The 13,989-nt window shown below is 38.8% G+C and overlaps 1 protein-coding gene across 1 annotated transcript in view; it reads left to right on the forward strand.

Annotated features, from left to right (window-relative positions):
* Positions 1-13,989, forward strand: part of KDM3A (lysine demethylase 3A) — a 37,369-nt gene that overhangs the window by 17,136 nt on the left and 6,244 nt on the right. The window contains exons 11-20 of the mRNA XM_032987378.2: positions 451-652; positions 2,833-3,047; positions 6,122-6,274; positions 6,503-6,598; positions 6,929-7,056; positions 8,771-8,957; positions 9,443-9,612; positions 10,419-10,655; positions 11,080-11,251; positions 12,193-12,283. Coding sequence (XP_032843269.1) covers positions 451-652; positions 2,833-3,047; positions 6,122-6,274; positions 6,503-6,598; positions 6,929-7,056; positions 8,771-8,957; positions 9,443-9,612; positions 10,419-10,655; positions 11,080-11,251; positions 12,193-12,283 — 1,651 coding nt within the window. The remainder of the gene's footprint in view (positions 1-450; positions 653-2,832; positions 3,048-6,121; positions 6,275-6,502; positions 6,599-6,928; positions 7,057-8,770; positions 8,958-9,442; positions 9,613-10,418; positions 10,656-11,079; positions 11,252-12,192; positions 12,284-13,989) is intronic.

Raw genomic sequence — 13,989 nt, forward strand, 5'->3', positions numbered from 1 at the left:
TCTGTTAGAGTAAGATGCTGAAAGCCATTGCGTTGTGAAGGGTGAAAACAGGACTGAGAACTGGCCAGGTTGTACTTCTGTCTTCTTTACTTGTGAAATGTGGTTGCTTCATGCCCTGGTGTATTCAGTGCTCACATACTCCAGCCCTGATGCCTGGAGAACTTTCATTACAAGCAGATGCTCTTTCAAAATACTCCTCTGTGAAGGAGTAAAAGAAGCTGTTAAACTTGGGTCCACACACTATGGCTCCAGTGGAACTATAGCTTGAGAAAGTTTCTACTGACTTGAAAAGATGTTTCTGCCAACTGCAAATATTTTAGTGTAACTTTGTTTCAATGTAATGTGAAATTTAGCAGGAAAGTTGACATGGGTCTTCCACTAAAATACATTTTCTTGCACCTTTTTATGAGAAACTGAAGTTTATCTAATCTACACTACTCTTCCCTGCAGTAATCGTTCGCAAGTCAATTTTAGCAGATGCTTCTAAAGTGAAGAAGCTGCAGCAAAGTGGAGAAGCATTTGTACAGGATGGTTCCTGCAATAATATTGCACCTCACTTGCATAAATGCAGGGAGTGCCGTTTGGACAGTTATCGGAAGAACAAAGAGCAAAGAGACTCTACTGTCTTTTGTCGATTCTTTCACTTCAGAAGGTAAGAACGATTTTGATTCTAATTGGGTCTCTGGTTCAAAACTGCTAGGTGTTAGTGTGTAGCTGTTAAGCTATAAAGCTAATATACCTAACCAATGAGAGGTTGCCTGTGTTTTTTTAGCCCTTAGAAATTTTGTAACTGCTTAATTTGAGTAGAAAGTATTTTGGCAGGACTTTGAGCTCTTTATTTTGCTATTCTGGGCTGAATGCCAGCGGGATAACATGAGTTTAGTTTGAGTGCTACAGCTCAGTAGTTTTTGAGATACTAGTGACAGGGTAGATTCAGTACATGTCTCCTAAAGTTTAGCAGCTGCACATGTGAAATGTTAGGCATATCTCCGCAGCTCTGGAACAGTTGCAGTAAGTGGCCAGGGGCTCTCAGCTGGAGTTACGGAATAGTGATGGGCAAAATAAAAATTTACATTGTGTTGCTCGATTCTTTGTTCCACTTTACGCTTGAGAGTTTGTGACACTTCTTTAAGCTTGCCCTAGAAACGTTTAATCAGTACGCTCACTGGGTTTCAGGAGGGCAGATGGGGTAACTTTAAGGAAAACCCAGTGACTGTCAAGTGGTGGTCTCTTTTTCAAACCTAATCTGCAGCTTCAGATCCTTCACCCCCCACCTACACCTCCTCAGTGCCTGATTCTTGAGTTGAACAAAGTCTTTTGATGTTTTATCTCTTTAGTTATTAAGACACTATGAGGAACCCTTTCAAAGAGGGTGTTAAACTGTTACTTGAAGCCTATCTGTAAACCCAGGGTGGATATTGTTAAACTGCAGTGTCTGGCTGTTTTTTAACATGTCCTTTCTTTCGTTTTCAATTTGTATGAATATTTTCCATTAACTATTTGATCTCATGTCCAGATGTTGTTACATGCTTCTCTTTACTTCCCCTAACAACCATTTAAGCTTTGAGGCATGTACTGTGTTTTACATGAAGAAAGTAACTCTTGTGATATTAGAGGGGAAAAGCAAAAATCCAAATTATCACAAGGAAGATGGGAAGCTTACTTATTCTCAGTTTTCTTTTTGGTTTTCAGAGGAATGGCTTTCTTTCGAGCCTCTAGGTAGAATAAAAAGAAACCATAGGCCTGAAGACCATTTGAAGAAAGAAAACTGAAAACATAAAGGTTACAAAGATCGGGGGGAAAAAAAAAAATGCTTTTTCACTTTTTCATTTGCTTCTTGAGGTTTCTTCTTCTTCCACTGCAACACCATCCTCCCTGCACATTTTATAGCTAAAGGTTTAAAAAAAAAAAAGTGTGTTACTAATCTGTTACTCAGATTAGAGATTTTACTATAGTAAACCTTGGGATAATCTGACATTAATTGAAACATTCAAAAACATGTGAGACCAGAGTAACAACAGACTATGCTAATTCATCTTCTTAGAGTAAAAGTCCAGACTTGCAGTACAGTTCAAAGCAGTTAAATCCTTCAGTTTAGAAATAGAAACTGATGGAACTGTCCCTTTGTACTGAACGTGTTTGAAGATGGTGTTTGTCTGGTGATATCAGTTGCCAGCACCAATTTTTTTTGCCACACTTAACACTACAGTGAGCATGTGTTGTCATTCCAAGTCAACTTCCCCCTACAGCATTTAGTAAAAAGGTTCATGAAAACATGAGCCGAACTCTTGACATTTTTTATTTAATAAACTGCCAACAATACAGATCTCATTCTTTCAATTTACTTGGAATCACTCAGGAATATATCTTACTCAAATTTTGCTCTTTTTTTTTTTTGACAGCTACTTCCAAATTAATTGTTACTGAAGTATATTCTATATTGAAGGTGTTCTAACTTCTCTTGAGTTGTATGTAGTTCTACATTAAATTCTTACTGTTACCTCTTCTAGATGTAACCCTTAATGCCAGTACATTTTAAAAATTATGTTAACCTGATTTGATTTTGAGTGAATAAAAAAAAAAAATCTAGGAAATCTACCTTACTACAAAAAAGGTAATGTTTTGAGTCTTCTTTTTAAACAAGCAGTACATTAAGCATGCTTAATGCTAATGACAAGTGTGTTTAGCCATGTCTGTGGTAACAATTAAGCATAAAACTTACTGACATGCAGTGTACATGTTTACAGTTCAGGCATTGACTCATTGGAATGAATATAAACTAATAAAACATTAGAGATTATGTTTTTTTTCTTTTTCCCCTTCTTTCCCCAGGTTGCAGTTTAATAAGCATGGAATACTGCGTGAGGAAGGCTTCTTAACTCCAAATAAGTACGACCCCGAGGCTATTAGCTTGTGGCTACCTTTATCAAAAAATGTTGTGGGTCTAGATCTTGACACAGCAAAGTATATCCTAGCCAATATTGGAGACCACTTTTGTCAGCTGGTGATATCTGAAAAGGAAGTGATGTCTACAATTGAACCGCACAGTAAGATCAATCTGTAATAAAATAATCTGTGTTTTAATAACTTTATGTGAAACTTTAGGTTTCTGACCTGTGTGAAAAATATATTGCATGCATTTGGAAATGTCATATAAGACTTCAGTGTTTCCCTCTATTCTCAGAGAGAGGTAATGGTTAAAATCTGGTGTGAACTAGTGTCAACAAGTCTTTGCTCACCAGCAGGGGGAAAGGGAAGAGTAATCCTACCCTTCTTTGTGTCAGAAGACTTCTCAATTTATCAAATTACTTTTCCTGTTGCAGAGTGTAATTCTGTTATGAAACAAAGTGGGGGGGGGGGAAGGCACAAAATCAAAACAAAAAACAAAGAAAACCCCAGCAAAACCACACCACAACAAGCAGCTGACAACAATATATTCTTAGCATGTAAAATGAAAGCTTTATTTCATTTGACTGCACAGATTCTATTAGATTGTTTTGGTCCTATTTTGTTATTCTTTCATGATGGACCTAATGGTGCCTGTCAAGTCAGTAAAGAAGTATTTTTCCTCCACCTGAAAGTTTTCAGTAGGACTGTTTCAAGTGATGTTATGTGTATCCCTACTGGGGATAGAGCAGGGAGATGCTGCTGATGGGGTGACTGACTGACATCAGTGCAGATGGGGCAAACCTTGTGTCTTCCAACACAGGTTTTTGGCCACATCAGAACCTTTCTGTAGCAAACATGAGTAGACAAATGGGGAAGTCTGTGATCTTGCATAATCACTTCTCAGAATAGAATGACTCTTAAAACTATGTTTTTTGGATTATAAATACATGACCAAGGTGTAGTACAGTTTAGAAGGCTACCCAATATCTTCTGTATTTAATTAGTATTAACATTATATAAAGATCATATCAGGTTACCAGTCACTTGTGGGTTTTGAATAGAAGAAAAAAAAACTGAACAGGCTTGAGTGCCTTTCAGAAGAGGAGGGAAGACTAGATATTTCAGAAAAGCTTGCTGTGGGGTCTTACTCTGGACTATTCGGAGTCTGCTTTTCGCTTGAACTGGAACATACTCAGGCCTGGGGAGCCAAAGTATCAATAGTAGCCAGAGAGGTACAGACTGGAATACCTGAAACACTTTCCTAATGTTGAAGTTTCGGGTGGAATTCATGAAACAAAGGTGGGGGGTGGTGTTCTGTAATAGCAGAGGATGTATCTGTTAGCATACCTACTGGAAACATCCTCTGCTTAAAAAAAAAAAAGATACATGTGAGTTCTGGAGTTGGTTTGAAAGGAGCAAAATGTCATTAATTCCTCTTTGATTGCTTATTGCTCTGTCTGGTGAGAGGAAGGGAACTCCATTTTGATGAAATTGAGGGTATTTTTAATGCCCTGGGTAGGAAGTAATTTATAGTCTTCCATTCTTTTTACAGTAATTCATTCTTCTTTGAACAGTTCAGTGAAAGAGTGCTCACTCAGTTGGCACAGGAAAAGGGTAGATTCTTCTGCCACCAAGATTTGAAGTTATGGTAAACTTTCCTTGGCGGAGTTCAGCTGAAATCATACCATTGCATAAAAATTCTGTCTCTGACACACTGACCTTTTCCAAAATGTGAAAATATTTTGTTCAGATACTACTTTTACGTTTGCATTTGTGTTTGAATATTTTTGCACTCAACAGTATGTTTTCCTCTTTTTACCAGTGAGTTACCAGACTGGTAGGTAGAGCTGCAAGACAAACAAGTGTGAGTGAGGTGATTTGGGAGAGCTTCCTTAAAGAGACTTCCTTAAAGATTAATAGAAAAGCACAAGTGAAATTATTCCTGTGTAGTAAAAGATTGACCAGTATAGAAAGAACAGCTTGTTAGGTCACATCGCTCCTTGGCCACCAAGTGCCAAAGGAGACCAACAGAAAGAGGAGATAGGATCAAACTACAGAGAGGAAACAAAAGAATAGGAGGAATAGAAAAGGACACAATTTAGAAAACTGAAATGTGAAATGACATGCAAAAGATAACAGACTCCTTCATCCTGTTTTGGGGAAATTGAAGGATTGGCCTAGAAAATGGTAAATATAGCACATGTTTTTAAAAGGCTGAGTAGAATGGAGCTGGTCATATTTAGACCTCTGTCTCCTGGAAGAATTTTGAAGCAAGTAGTCAAACAATTTTTACCTCCTACTTAAGAACAACTTGTGCCAAGCTATTCTAGTTTTGTTCCATACATAGTTAATGGGCATTATACAGAAGAAAAGCAACAGATGTCTTAGATCCTGCTGTGGTTTTTTTAGCATACATTAAGACCTGGTCTCTTGTAACTTGCTTTTAAAATTAAGAAACGTTGTGGGCAGAAAAGTTTCAGAGAAGTTGCAAGTGTGGAAGGAGGTAGGAGGCGGCACATGTGTGCTTTTTGTCTAGTCTAGTTTTCTAGCTGGCGATGTAATGAAATGAAGATCAGGCTAAAATAATCTGTACATAATGCAGCCCTGGAAGGGCTTGTAAGTTTTTTGACACTGTCAACGTTTGGGATGTTTTGGGATATTTTGAGTGAACTGAAGAAGTAACTTGGGGTGAGGAAAGGTGGAATATAATGGGTATGTAAGAAACCTGAGCAGCAGTGGTCAGTTCTTCAGAGAAGATCTCACGAGTCTGAGAAGGTCTAATACAGACCTATAGACATACAGAAAACCTACTAAATGGAAGAGAACTACTTGCCCACTATGCTATTGAATAGAGAACAAGGACAAGCTGGTTGTGGCAAGCTAGACATTAAACTTAGCTTGCTAGTAGTAACAATTGTTTTTCTAGGGTAGCTGTGGAATTTCCCCTTAAAAGAATGTCAGCAGTGTGCATGTTAACTTGGACAAGTACGTGTCAAGAGTAAGAGATGTAATTGGTGCTGCAGAGGAGAAAGCGAAATGCTTTTGACTGCTTAGACTCTGTTCTGGACATACTTTTCTGAATCTGTAACAGCAAAGGCTTTGTTTGGAGTTTCAGTACAAAACCAAGTCTGAGCCGTATCACTGAAGTGTTTTAATGTAGCTATATTTAACATGCAAATATTTTGTTGTTTTCTTTAAAATAACACTTTGGCTAATGTGTCAATTACCACAGGACAGGTAGCCTGGAAGCGTGCAGTTCGTGGAGTTCGAGAAATGTGTGATGTCTGTGACACCACAATCTTCAACCTTCATTGGGTCTGCTCTAAATGTGGCTTTGGCGTGTGTGTGGACTGTTACAGGATGAAGAAAAAAAGCTTACATGAAGGTGAGAATGTGTATTGTTACTTTAAACAAAGTGGGGAAGAAGGGAAAGAAAACCTGTATTTTGAACTTGAAAGTCAATAACAACCTTAAACAGAAAGACAATAAGCCTTCCCAACAAAAAGAGCATGTTGTAGACCTGTGGTTTGGTATATCAATAATAGTTAAATATGTAGCTTTCTAGAGGAGGAAAGATGCACTAATAAAACAATTTAATGGTTTTGTTTTGCAGATGATGATTCAGATACTTTCTCCTGGTTTAAATGTGTGAAGGGGCAGGTACATGAACCAGAGAATCTAATGCCTACACAAATAATTCCCGGAAAAGGTATTTTAAATATTTGATTGGGGTGAAAATATGCTGTAGGCTTTTGCTGTGTTTTGTATGTTGTTGATGCTGTACTGAGTGAAGGGGTTTTTTAGTAATAAAACTAGTAAAAGCTCAGTATTTATTGTCCAAAGAGTGGAACAGCCCATGTACTTAGTACTCTTTTACTATCTTTGACCTTTACAAAGAAGTAGCAAAACTTCTTGTTTAATGATGAACTGTGTTCACGTACTATTGTTTACCTGCATAGCATACGCAATTTCTTAAAGTCTTACTAAATGCTGGATATTCTACTTACATGTGAGCTCACTAATTACTCTTTTCCTCCAGCTCTCTATGATGTTGGTGATATTGTTCACTCCGTAAGAACAAAATGGGGAATAAAGGCAAACTGTCCTTGTGCAAATAAGCAGTTCAAGGCACTATCAAAGACAACTCTAAAGGAGGATTCAAAGCAGGTATTGCTACTGTCTCACACTGTGTCTGTGTAGTACAGGTTTGCCTCTGTCTACTACCCATATTTCAAGCCAGTGGTAATTGACTTTGTAGGTATGCCAATCCTGACCACTACTGATAACCCCACCATGTAGATTTTTATTCGGAATTTGTGTTCAGTATTTGTTTTTCTGGTTCAGCTGTTTTTTAAGTTTTGGGGAAAATGTCATTGTGTTCCTTTGACACACTGATGCTTCAATAAGTGACCTAACCTTGAAAAATGCTCAGTGAGGATTTTTTAGAATGAAAATAGGATTAGATTGAGAGAACCCTTAAGAACAGACTAGTGGGAATAGTTGCAAAATGTAGGCTATCCCTTGGGTCCTGGAGATGTAATATATGCAGCATCTAAAAGAATAAGTAGGATGAAAGAACGCTGGAATTTATGAAAGAGCTAGGCGTGAATAAAATTGTAAGGGCTAGAGCAGTATGGAGAAGCACTGATTTCTCTGGGAATTCTAGTAGAAAGTTTGTTGCTAATCATATTAAAAAGACCCAACAAGCAAACAAGATACCACCGTATGTTTATTTGTAAATGGATGTACTGTTTTTTGTGCTTTTGACAATAGAGCACAAATTAATGGCTTAGTTTGTAGTATCTTGCAAAAAACAATCTGAATTAAGTAATTTTAGTTCTGTTGTGTTCTTATTTGTAAATTTATTTTGAGAATAAGTGTGTTAAGTGTAAGAAGCAGGCTGAACTTGACTTTGTTGTTGGTAATTAGTAGAAGAGACAGAAAATAGTGTGAATTGTTAAAAGTGAGGAAGATGGTTGTGTGATTCAAAAGTTAGCTTATAAAAAGTTAGTTATCTGTGTTAGCTTTCACAGATTTCCTCTGTGACCCTGGATAAACAGCTGCATTGAAGTTTATCTATACCTCTCCGTAGAATTAGGCACTGCACTGGTTGTGTGAGGATAAGCTTATTAAAGTTTGAAGCATTTTGTATTATGTCACGTCTGGAATCCTTGCCGAGCCTCAGCAGTCATTAAGAGATGAAATAAAGAACATAGCAATAGGCAGACACAGCTGCAGAATAATTTATTGACTGGAAAGTATTTGAGCAGAGAGAAGAGATTAAACCAGTCATGCGGGAATCCCAGGTCAAAGCAGTAGTTCTGGTTAGTCTGTTACCTAGAATCCCCAAAAGAGCAGACAAACCAATTGCACAGGAGATGCACAGTAGTCCCGTGCTGGGATTGTGCTGGCCAGGCCGGTGCTGCACTCGTATGCAGGTGTATTTTAGACCTGGCAGGTGGGTGGACTTCTGCTGCCACCCTAGGATAAAAATTCAGGAGCGCTACATATTTGTTTCACTCTACTGTACTAGACCTCCAGCTTAGCCCTGGTTGGAACATGAGCTAACACTGGAATTGTGAGAGCGCTGCTATTAAAACTGCATTTGGTTCTCAAGACAATTCCAGAAAATGTATCTGGGCAACTCAGCTTTCTGTGCTTGTCCTAAGAGGTGATGGACTCTGTTGCCTGCTTTTAAAGTCAGGAGATCCTGAATCCTGCTGCTCATCATCTCTGGCTGATACTGAGGTGCAATGCTGACCTCTTGTGGAGATCAGATGTTTCTTTGGTAAAAGAATTAATTTGGACATGTTAACGCTTGCTTCCCCTTTCTGAGTAGAGTGTGCTTGTGTCTAATCAAGTTCCCATTTTGTTTTTTCAGAACTTGGTACCTGGAGAGAGGACCAACCTTCAACATAACAGTTTTGTCCTGAGCCCCCAGGTCACAACACATGATCCTTCTCTAAAGTCAGCAATTGGAAGTAAACAAACTGCTTCAGTAAATACTTCTCCTTCATTAAGCTGGTTATCAAATCTAACAAGTGGAAACGTGAATAAAGAAAACAAAGGTATGTGCAGAACCAGTGAAGAGTAAACCCTTTGTGGCTGTTTGTCAGAAGAATATAGGTCAGACCCAGCAATATCTTGCATTGAAAATGGTATAATCTGCCTGCTGGGAGGGGTGTTCAGTGCCTGTACTGCGAAACTGGTCCATGGCAAGGACTTGGAGTAAAACCTGGCAGGGTTAGCGTATTTTTTGAAAACTTGATTAACAGCCCATTGATTCAAGTATTCTTGAAAATTCAATTTGAGAACGTATTTACTTTAGAATGTGTGATTTTTAAAAAGTTTGAGTATTGAAGAAAGTTGAGAGAAAGGAGTGTTTCATCTTCATGTATTGAGAGGAGATTTTTATATATATATGTGCATACATATGTATGCATACAGGGGTATCTTGCCTTAAAAAAAAAAAAAAATCCAAAATATATACCTCTTATGGTTTAGAGGATTAATCATTGCTTCATTCTCAGATGTGTTCTTTTTTTCATTTCAGAGAAACTCCTCCTGCCTATTTCAAAGAATGAAAATAAACCTCTTCAGACACTCCCTAGTTTAGCTAAGCCTGCTGCAGCCCTACAGACATTCAACAGTGCAATATTAACACCTGTGAGCAACAATAATACAGGTTTCTTGCGGAATCTGTTGAACTCTTCTGGAGGAAAGGTATATCAAAATTTTTAGTTTACAGATTTGAGTTGATAACAGGCTTAGACTACTATTCTAAACCTATGAACTACCACCACAGACATTAGTCACAGTAGGTCAAATTCTGTCTTCATTTGAGAAAAAGGACTTAATTCAGTTTCTGTGTTGCAGTGCTCCAGTTAGTGCTTTCTAGAGTAGTACCTCAGTGTTACTATCAGCAAATCTCGCTTGGTGAGGGATTGTGAATGAAGTGATAAAGCAGATTAATTTACTTAGGCTAGGGTCTGGCAGGTGCATTGATTGACATGTTCATAAGACTCAGAAAAAGAAGCATCAAGGAGCTTGCAGGTGGAGGGAAAAACATTCTGTGGTGGGTGACTCTTTCTCATTCCTCGTTTGCAGACTGGTTCACTTCAGATGTTCCTGGGCTTTGTTTGCTCTTACAGATATGACTTAAAAATGGTGGGGTAAAATATTGGCCTTGATAGTTCCTTGATGAAACTGCATTTCTGTTCTTTGATATAAAGAAAGTCCTGTTCCATGTCGCATTTCAGTTTTCTGCAGCATTGCTGAAATGTAAAACAGAGCAGAACTTATGCCAGAATGCTGTAGAGAAAGTGTCAGAAATGGCATTGGGATTTAATGATGGTGAGTTTCTAGACAGCAAAGTTCTGCAGGTTTTTGTTTCCCTGCACAATTGTGAGCTCAAGTGAAAAGTTTTGAAAGTGGCAAATATCTTCTTTAAAGTCTGCAGTACAGCAACAGAAAAGTGCACCAACTTCTTTTTTTGTTCTTTTTCTTTTTTTTTATTTTTTTTTAATCAGACAGACAATGGTCTCAAGAGTACACCCAAAATCCTTGATGACATTTTTGCTTCCCTGGTGCAAAATAGAACCATTACAGACTTGCCTAAGAAACCTCAAGGATTGACTATAAAGCCTACGATAATGGGCTTTGATACACCTCACTACTGGTTATGTGATAACCGCTTACTATGTCTTCAAGATCCCAACAATGAAAGTAATTGGAATGTCTTCAGGGAGTGCTGGAAACAGGGACAGGTATTTAAGTTTTTCTGTGTTTTCCATTTTCTGTTCATATGCTTTACCCTTTAATTGAAGTGCAGGTACAAACTTACTGCAATGATAAGCAGTGCTAAACCTTCGTAGAACGTACTATATGAACACTGATAGATCCTTGGGTAAAAGGATGTATATTTTACTGTCTGAAGTCAGTTTCTAAACATGCTGCTGAATTTATGGCTTTGTATAAAAAGCTGCCTCATAGTTTGAAATAAAGAATGATCAAATACATGGCATAATTCTGGTAAGGCAGGCTGAGCACTTATTTTGGAAAATAAAGTGTTGGTAAAGTACCTGGGTTCAAATGTTGAATGCGGTATGTTTCATGCATTACCCTAGTCTGTTTGGAATTAGAATTTTTGGTGTTTAATAATTCTTTAGAATATGTTATTCTTTTTCATAGCCTGTAATGGTGTCAGGAGTGCATCACAAATTAAATGCAGACCTCTGGAGACCGGAGTCCTTTAGGAAGGAATTTGGCCAACAGGAAGTAGATCTGGTTAACTGCAGGACCAATGAAATCATCACTGGAGCTACTGTAGGTGATTTCTGGGATGGATTTGAAGATATTTCAAGTAAGTGGTATGAATTTTTGTTCAAATAGGTAAAATATTCAGCAGCAATAATTTTGCCCTAGCACAAATTTGTCATCCTTAAGCAGCATAAAAGATGTTCCAGGCTTATTCTTCACCCTGGACAATGTGTCTGCAATGTGTTCTCACCATTTACGCTTGTGGAACGGTGGACTGGATAGAAACTGTCAGGCCCATGGAGGACTCTCCTTCAGGAGTGTTTGGCTGCCTTTTAGTTTTGGGGAATCATTCTGAGAAAGTTTGGGATCTTCCTAGCAAGCAGGTTCATCTGTCAGGTTTTTTACAGCTGAGTGAAACATAAAAGAGCATGTGTAGGGCTGGTGCTCACAAGGTAATTGGGTTCTGTTGTTTTAACTTGCAAGTGCTTTTTGTTCCTAATAAACTAAAGTTTTGTACAAAAATGGGTGTAGGAGAGGTGAACGTGAGGTTTGTCACTGTTTTCACTTTTAGGTGAAAACAAACTTTTTCCAGGAGAATTAATACTTGCCATGGCATCTGGAGTTGTACTTCATCTCTTTGTGTGATGTAAACTTAAGGAATTTGGTACTTGGGGCAAGAAGAGTAGGAGCTGTAAGGCTCACTTACACCTTTATTTTCTGTTACTTGATCTTTGAAAAGATTTGGCTTTATCAGCTACTCTAGCCTCAAACACAAAGCAGTTGCATAAGCTAAATTGTAGGAAGTACTTGGTGAGGGGAGCTGGTAAAGGCTACTTGTGTTATAACAGGAGATTTCAGACTAGACATCTGTGACAGCAGCGATACCCAACTGTGGTGTCAGGTGAATTTGTCTGTCTCTGGCTCTACATAGACAGTTGCAGAATAGACGTGATTTAAAACTAAGATAAAGATTTCTTTTCTTGATTCTTTGGATTTTGAGTTGTACAATATAAAAAACTAAGACTTGCTAATATTTGACAATAGATCGCCTGAGAACAGAAGAAGGAGAGCCAATGGTGTTGAAGCTTAAAGACTGGCCTCCAGGAGAAGACTTCAGAGATATGATGCCTTCTCGGTATGAATTTACAAAGAAACTGTTTGTCATTTGTGTAGTACACCCCCAAAGTAATGGAATGTAGGAATACTGTTGTTTTGACACGTTCTTCAGCTTTGAGCAGCAGTTGGTCACATGTGAACCGTTTTGTTTCTCAGAAATGCCTGGCTAAACATGTTTAATGATAATTTTTTATGTAGTTCATTGTATTTATTGCCAAGTAAAGGGAGTACCTAAAATTTCTAATGATTGGTTAAACTTTGAAAGCTTCCTAAGAGCCTGAGTCATTTCGAAAACTAAAGTTCAATTGAAGCTTATTTTTCTTGCCAAACATTAAGTTATGGTATCATATGAATAACAAACATGATGGGACAACTCCCAGGACCAGAGGATCACGATGGATGGTGACAGGCTGTTTTGTGAAGACAAGCAGGGAAGAAGACGTGGAGGAGTCGCGCTGTATGTTAAGTAGAACCTTGAAAGTATGGAAGTCAACTACGGCGATTGCAGAAGCCCTATTGAATGCCTCTCTCTGGGTCACGATCAGAGGGGATTGTCTCCAGTGGGAATCTTACAGTAGGCATCTGCTGCTGACCTCCAAACCAAGATGATAAAGCCAACAAAGCAATATTTGGATTGTTTAAGCAAGCTTTGGGTCAACAGAACCTGGGTCTTATGGGTGACTTCAACTACCCAGACATTTGTTGGAAGAACAATACAGCAGCTCACATGCCATCCATCAAGTTCCTGGAATGTGTAAAGAACTGCTTTCTCATACAAATGTTAGATGTGCCAATGAGGAATGAGGCACTGTTGGACTTGCTGCTCACAAACCAAGAAAACCTGCTTTGTAACATCTGGGTTAGTGATAGCCTTGGCTGCAGTGATCACAATGTTGTGGAGTTTGGGATCCTGCTGAGTGTGCTGAAGGTTAGTACCAAGACAAAGGTTTTAGATTTTAGAAGAGCAACCTTCAGCTTGCTCAAAGCTCATTTGGGAGGGATTCTGTGGGAAGCTTTCACGGAGGATAAAGCAGCTAGTGAATGCTCAGAGTTCTTCCAGCACGATCTCCTGGAAGCACAGAAACATTTAATCTCGTTTTAAAGGTAAGGGAAGTAGGTGGAGCAGGAGACCCCCCTTGGCTTAATGGCAAGCTCCTGAGACTGCTCAAAACCAAGAGAGAAGCGTACCAGAGATGGAAAAGCAGACCAAATACCCGTTGGGGACTACAAGGGCGTTACCAGGGTGTGCAGAGATGCAGTTAGAAAAGCAAAAGCTCACCTCGAATTGAAATTGGCCAGAGATGCAAAAACTACAAGAAAGAGTTCTTCAGGTATGTAAACAGCGAGCAGAAACAGAAGGAAAATATTGGCCTGTTCTTAAACAGGAGAGGTGTATTAGTCACCAACAAGGCTGAAAAGGCAGAGGTTCTCAACACTTTCTTCACATCTGTCTTTGAGCACGGTTGGGCCCCAGGCATTGGGAACAAAAATCCAGGTCGATGCAACCACAGACCCGCCATCAGTGAAGGGAGAGTTGGTATGTGAACGATTACAGGAGCTTGACCCCTACCAATCAATAGGTGCTGACATTATCCACCTGAGGGTGTTAAGAGACCTGGCTGACATTGCAAGGCTGCTCTCCATAATCGTTAAGAAGTTGTGGAGATCAGGAGATGTCCCAGAAGACTGGAAGAAGGCTAATGTCACCTACATCTACAAGAAGGG

Source organism: Tyto alba, unplaced genomic scaffold, assembly GCF_018691265.1.
Source record: "Tyto alba isolate M040663 unplaced genomic scaffold, T.alba_DEE_v4.0 Super-Scaffold_6, whole genome shotgun sequence".
NCBI lineage: Eukaryota > Metazoa > Chordata > Aves > Strigiformes > Tytonidae > Tyto > Tyto alba.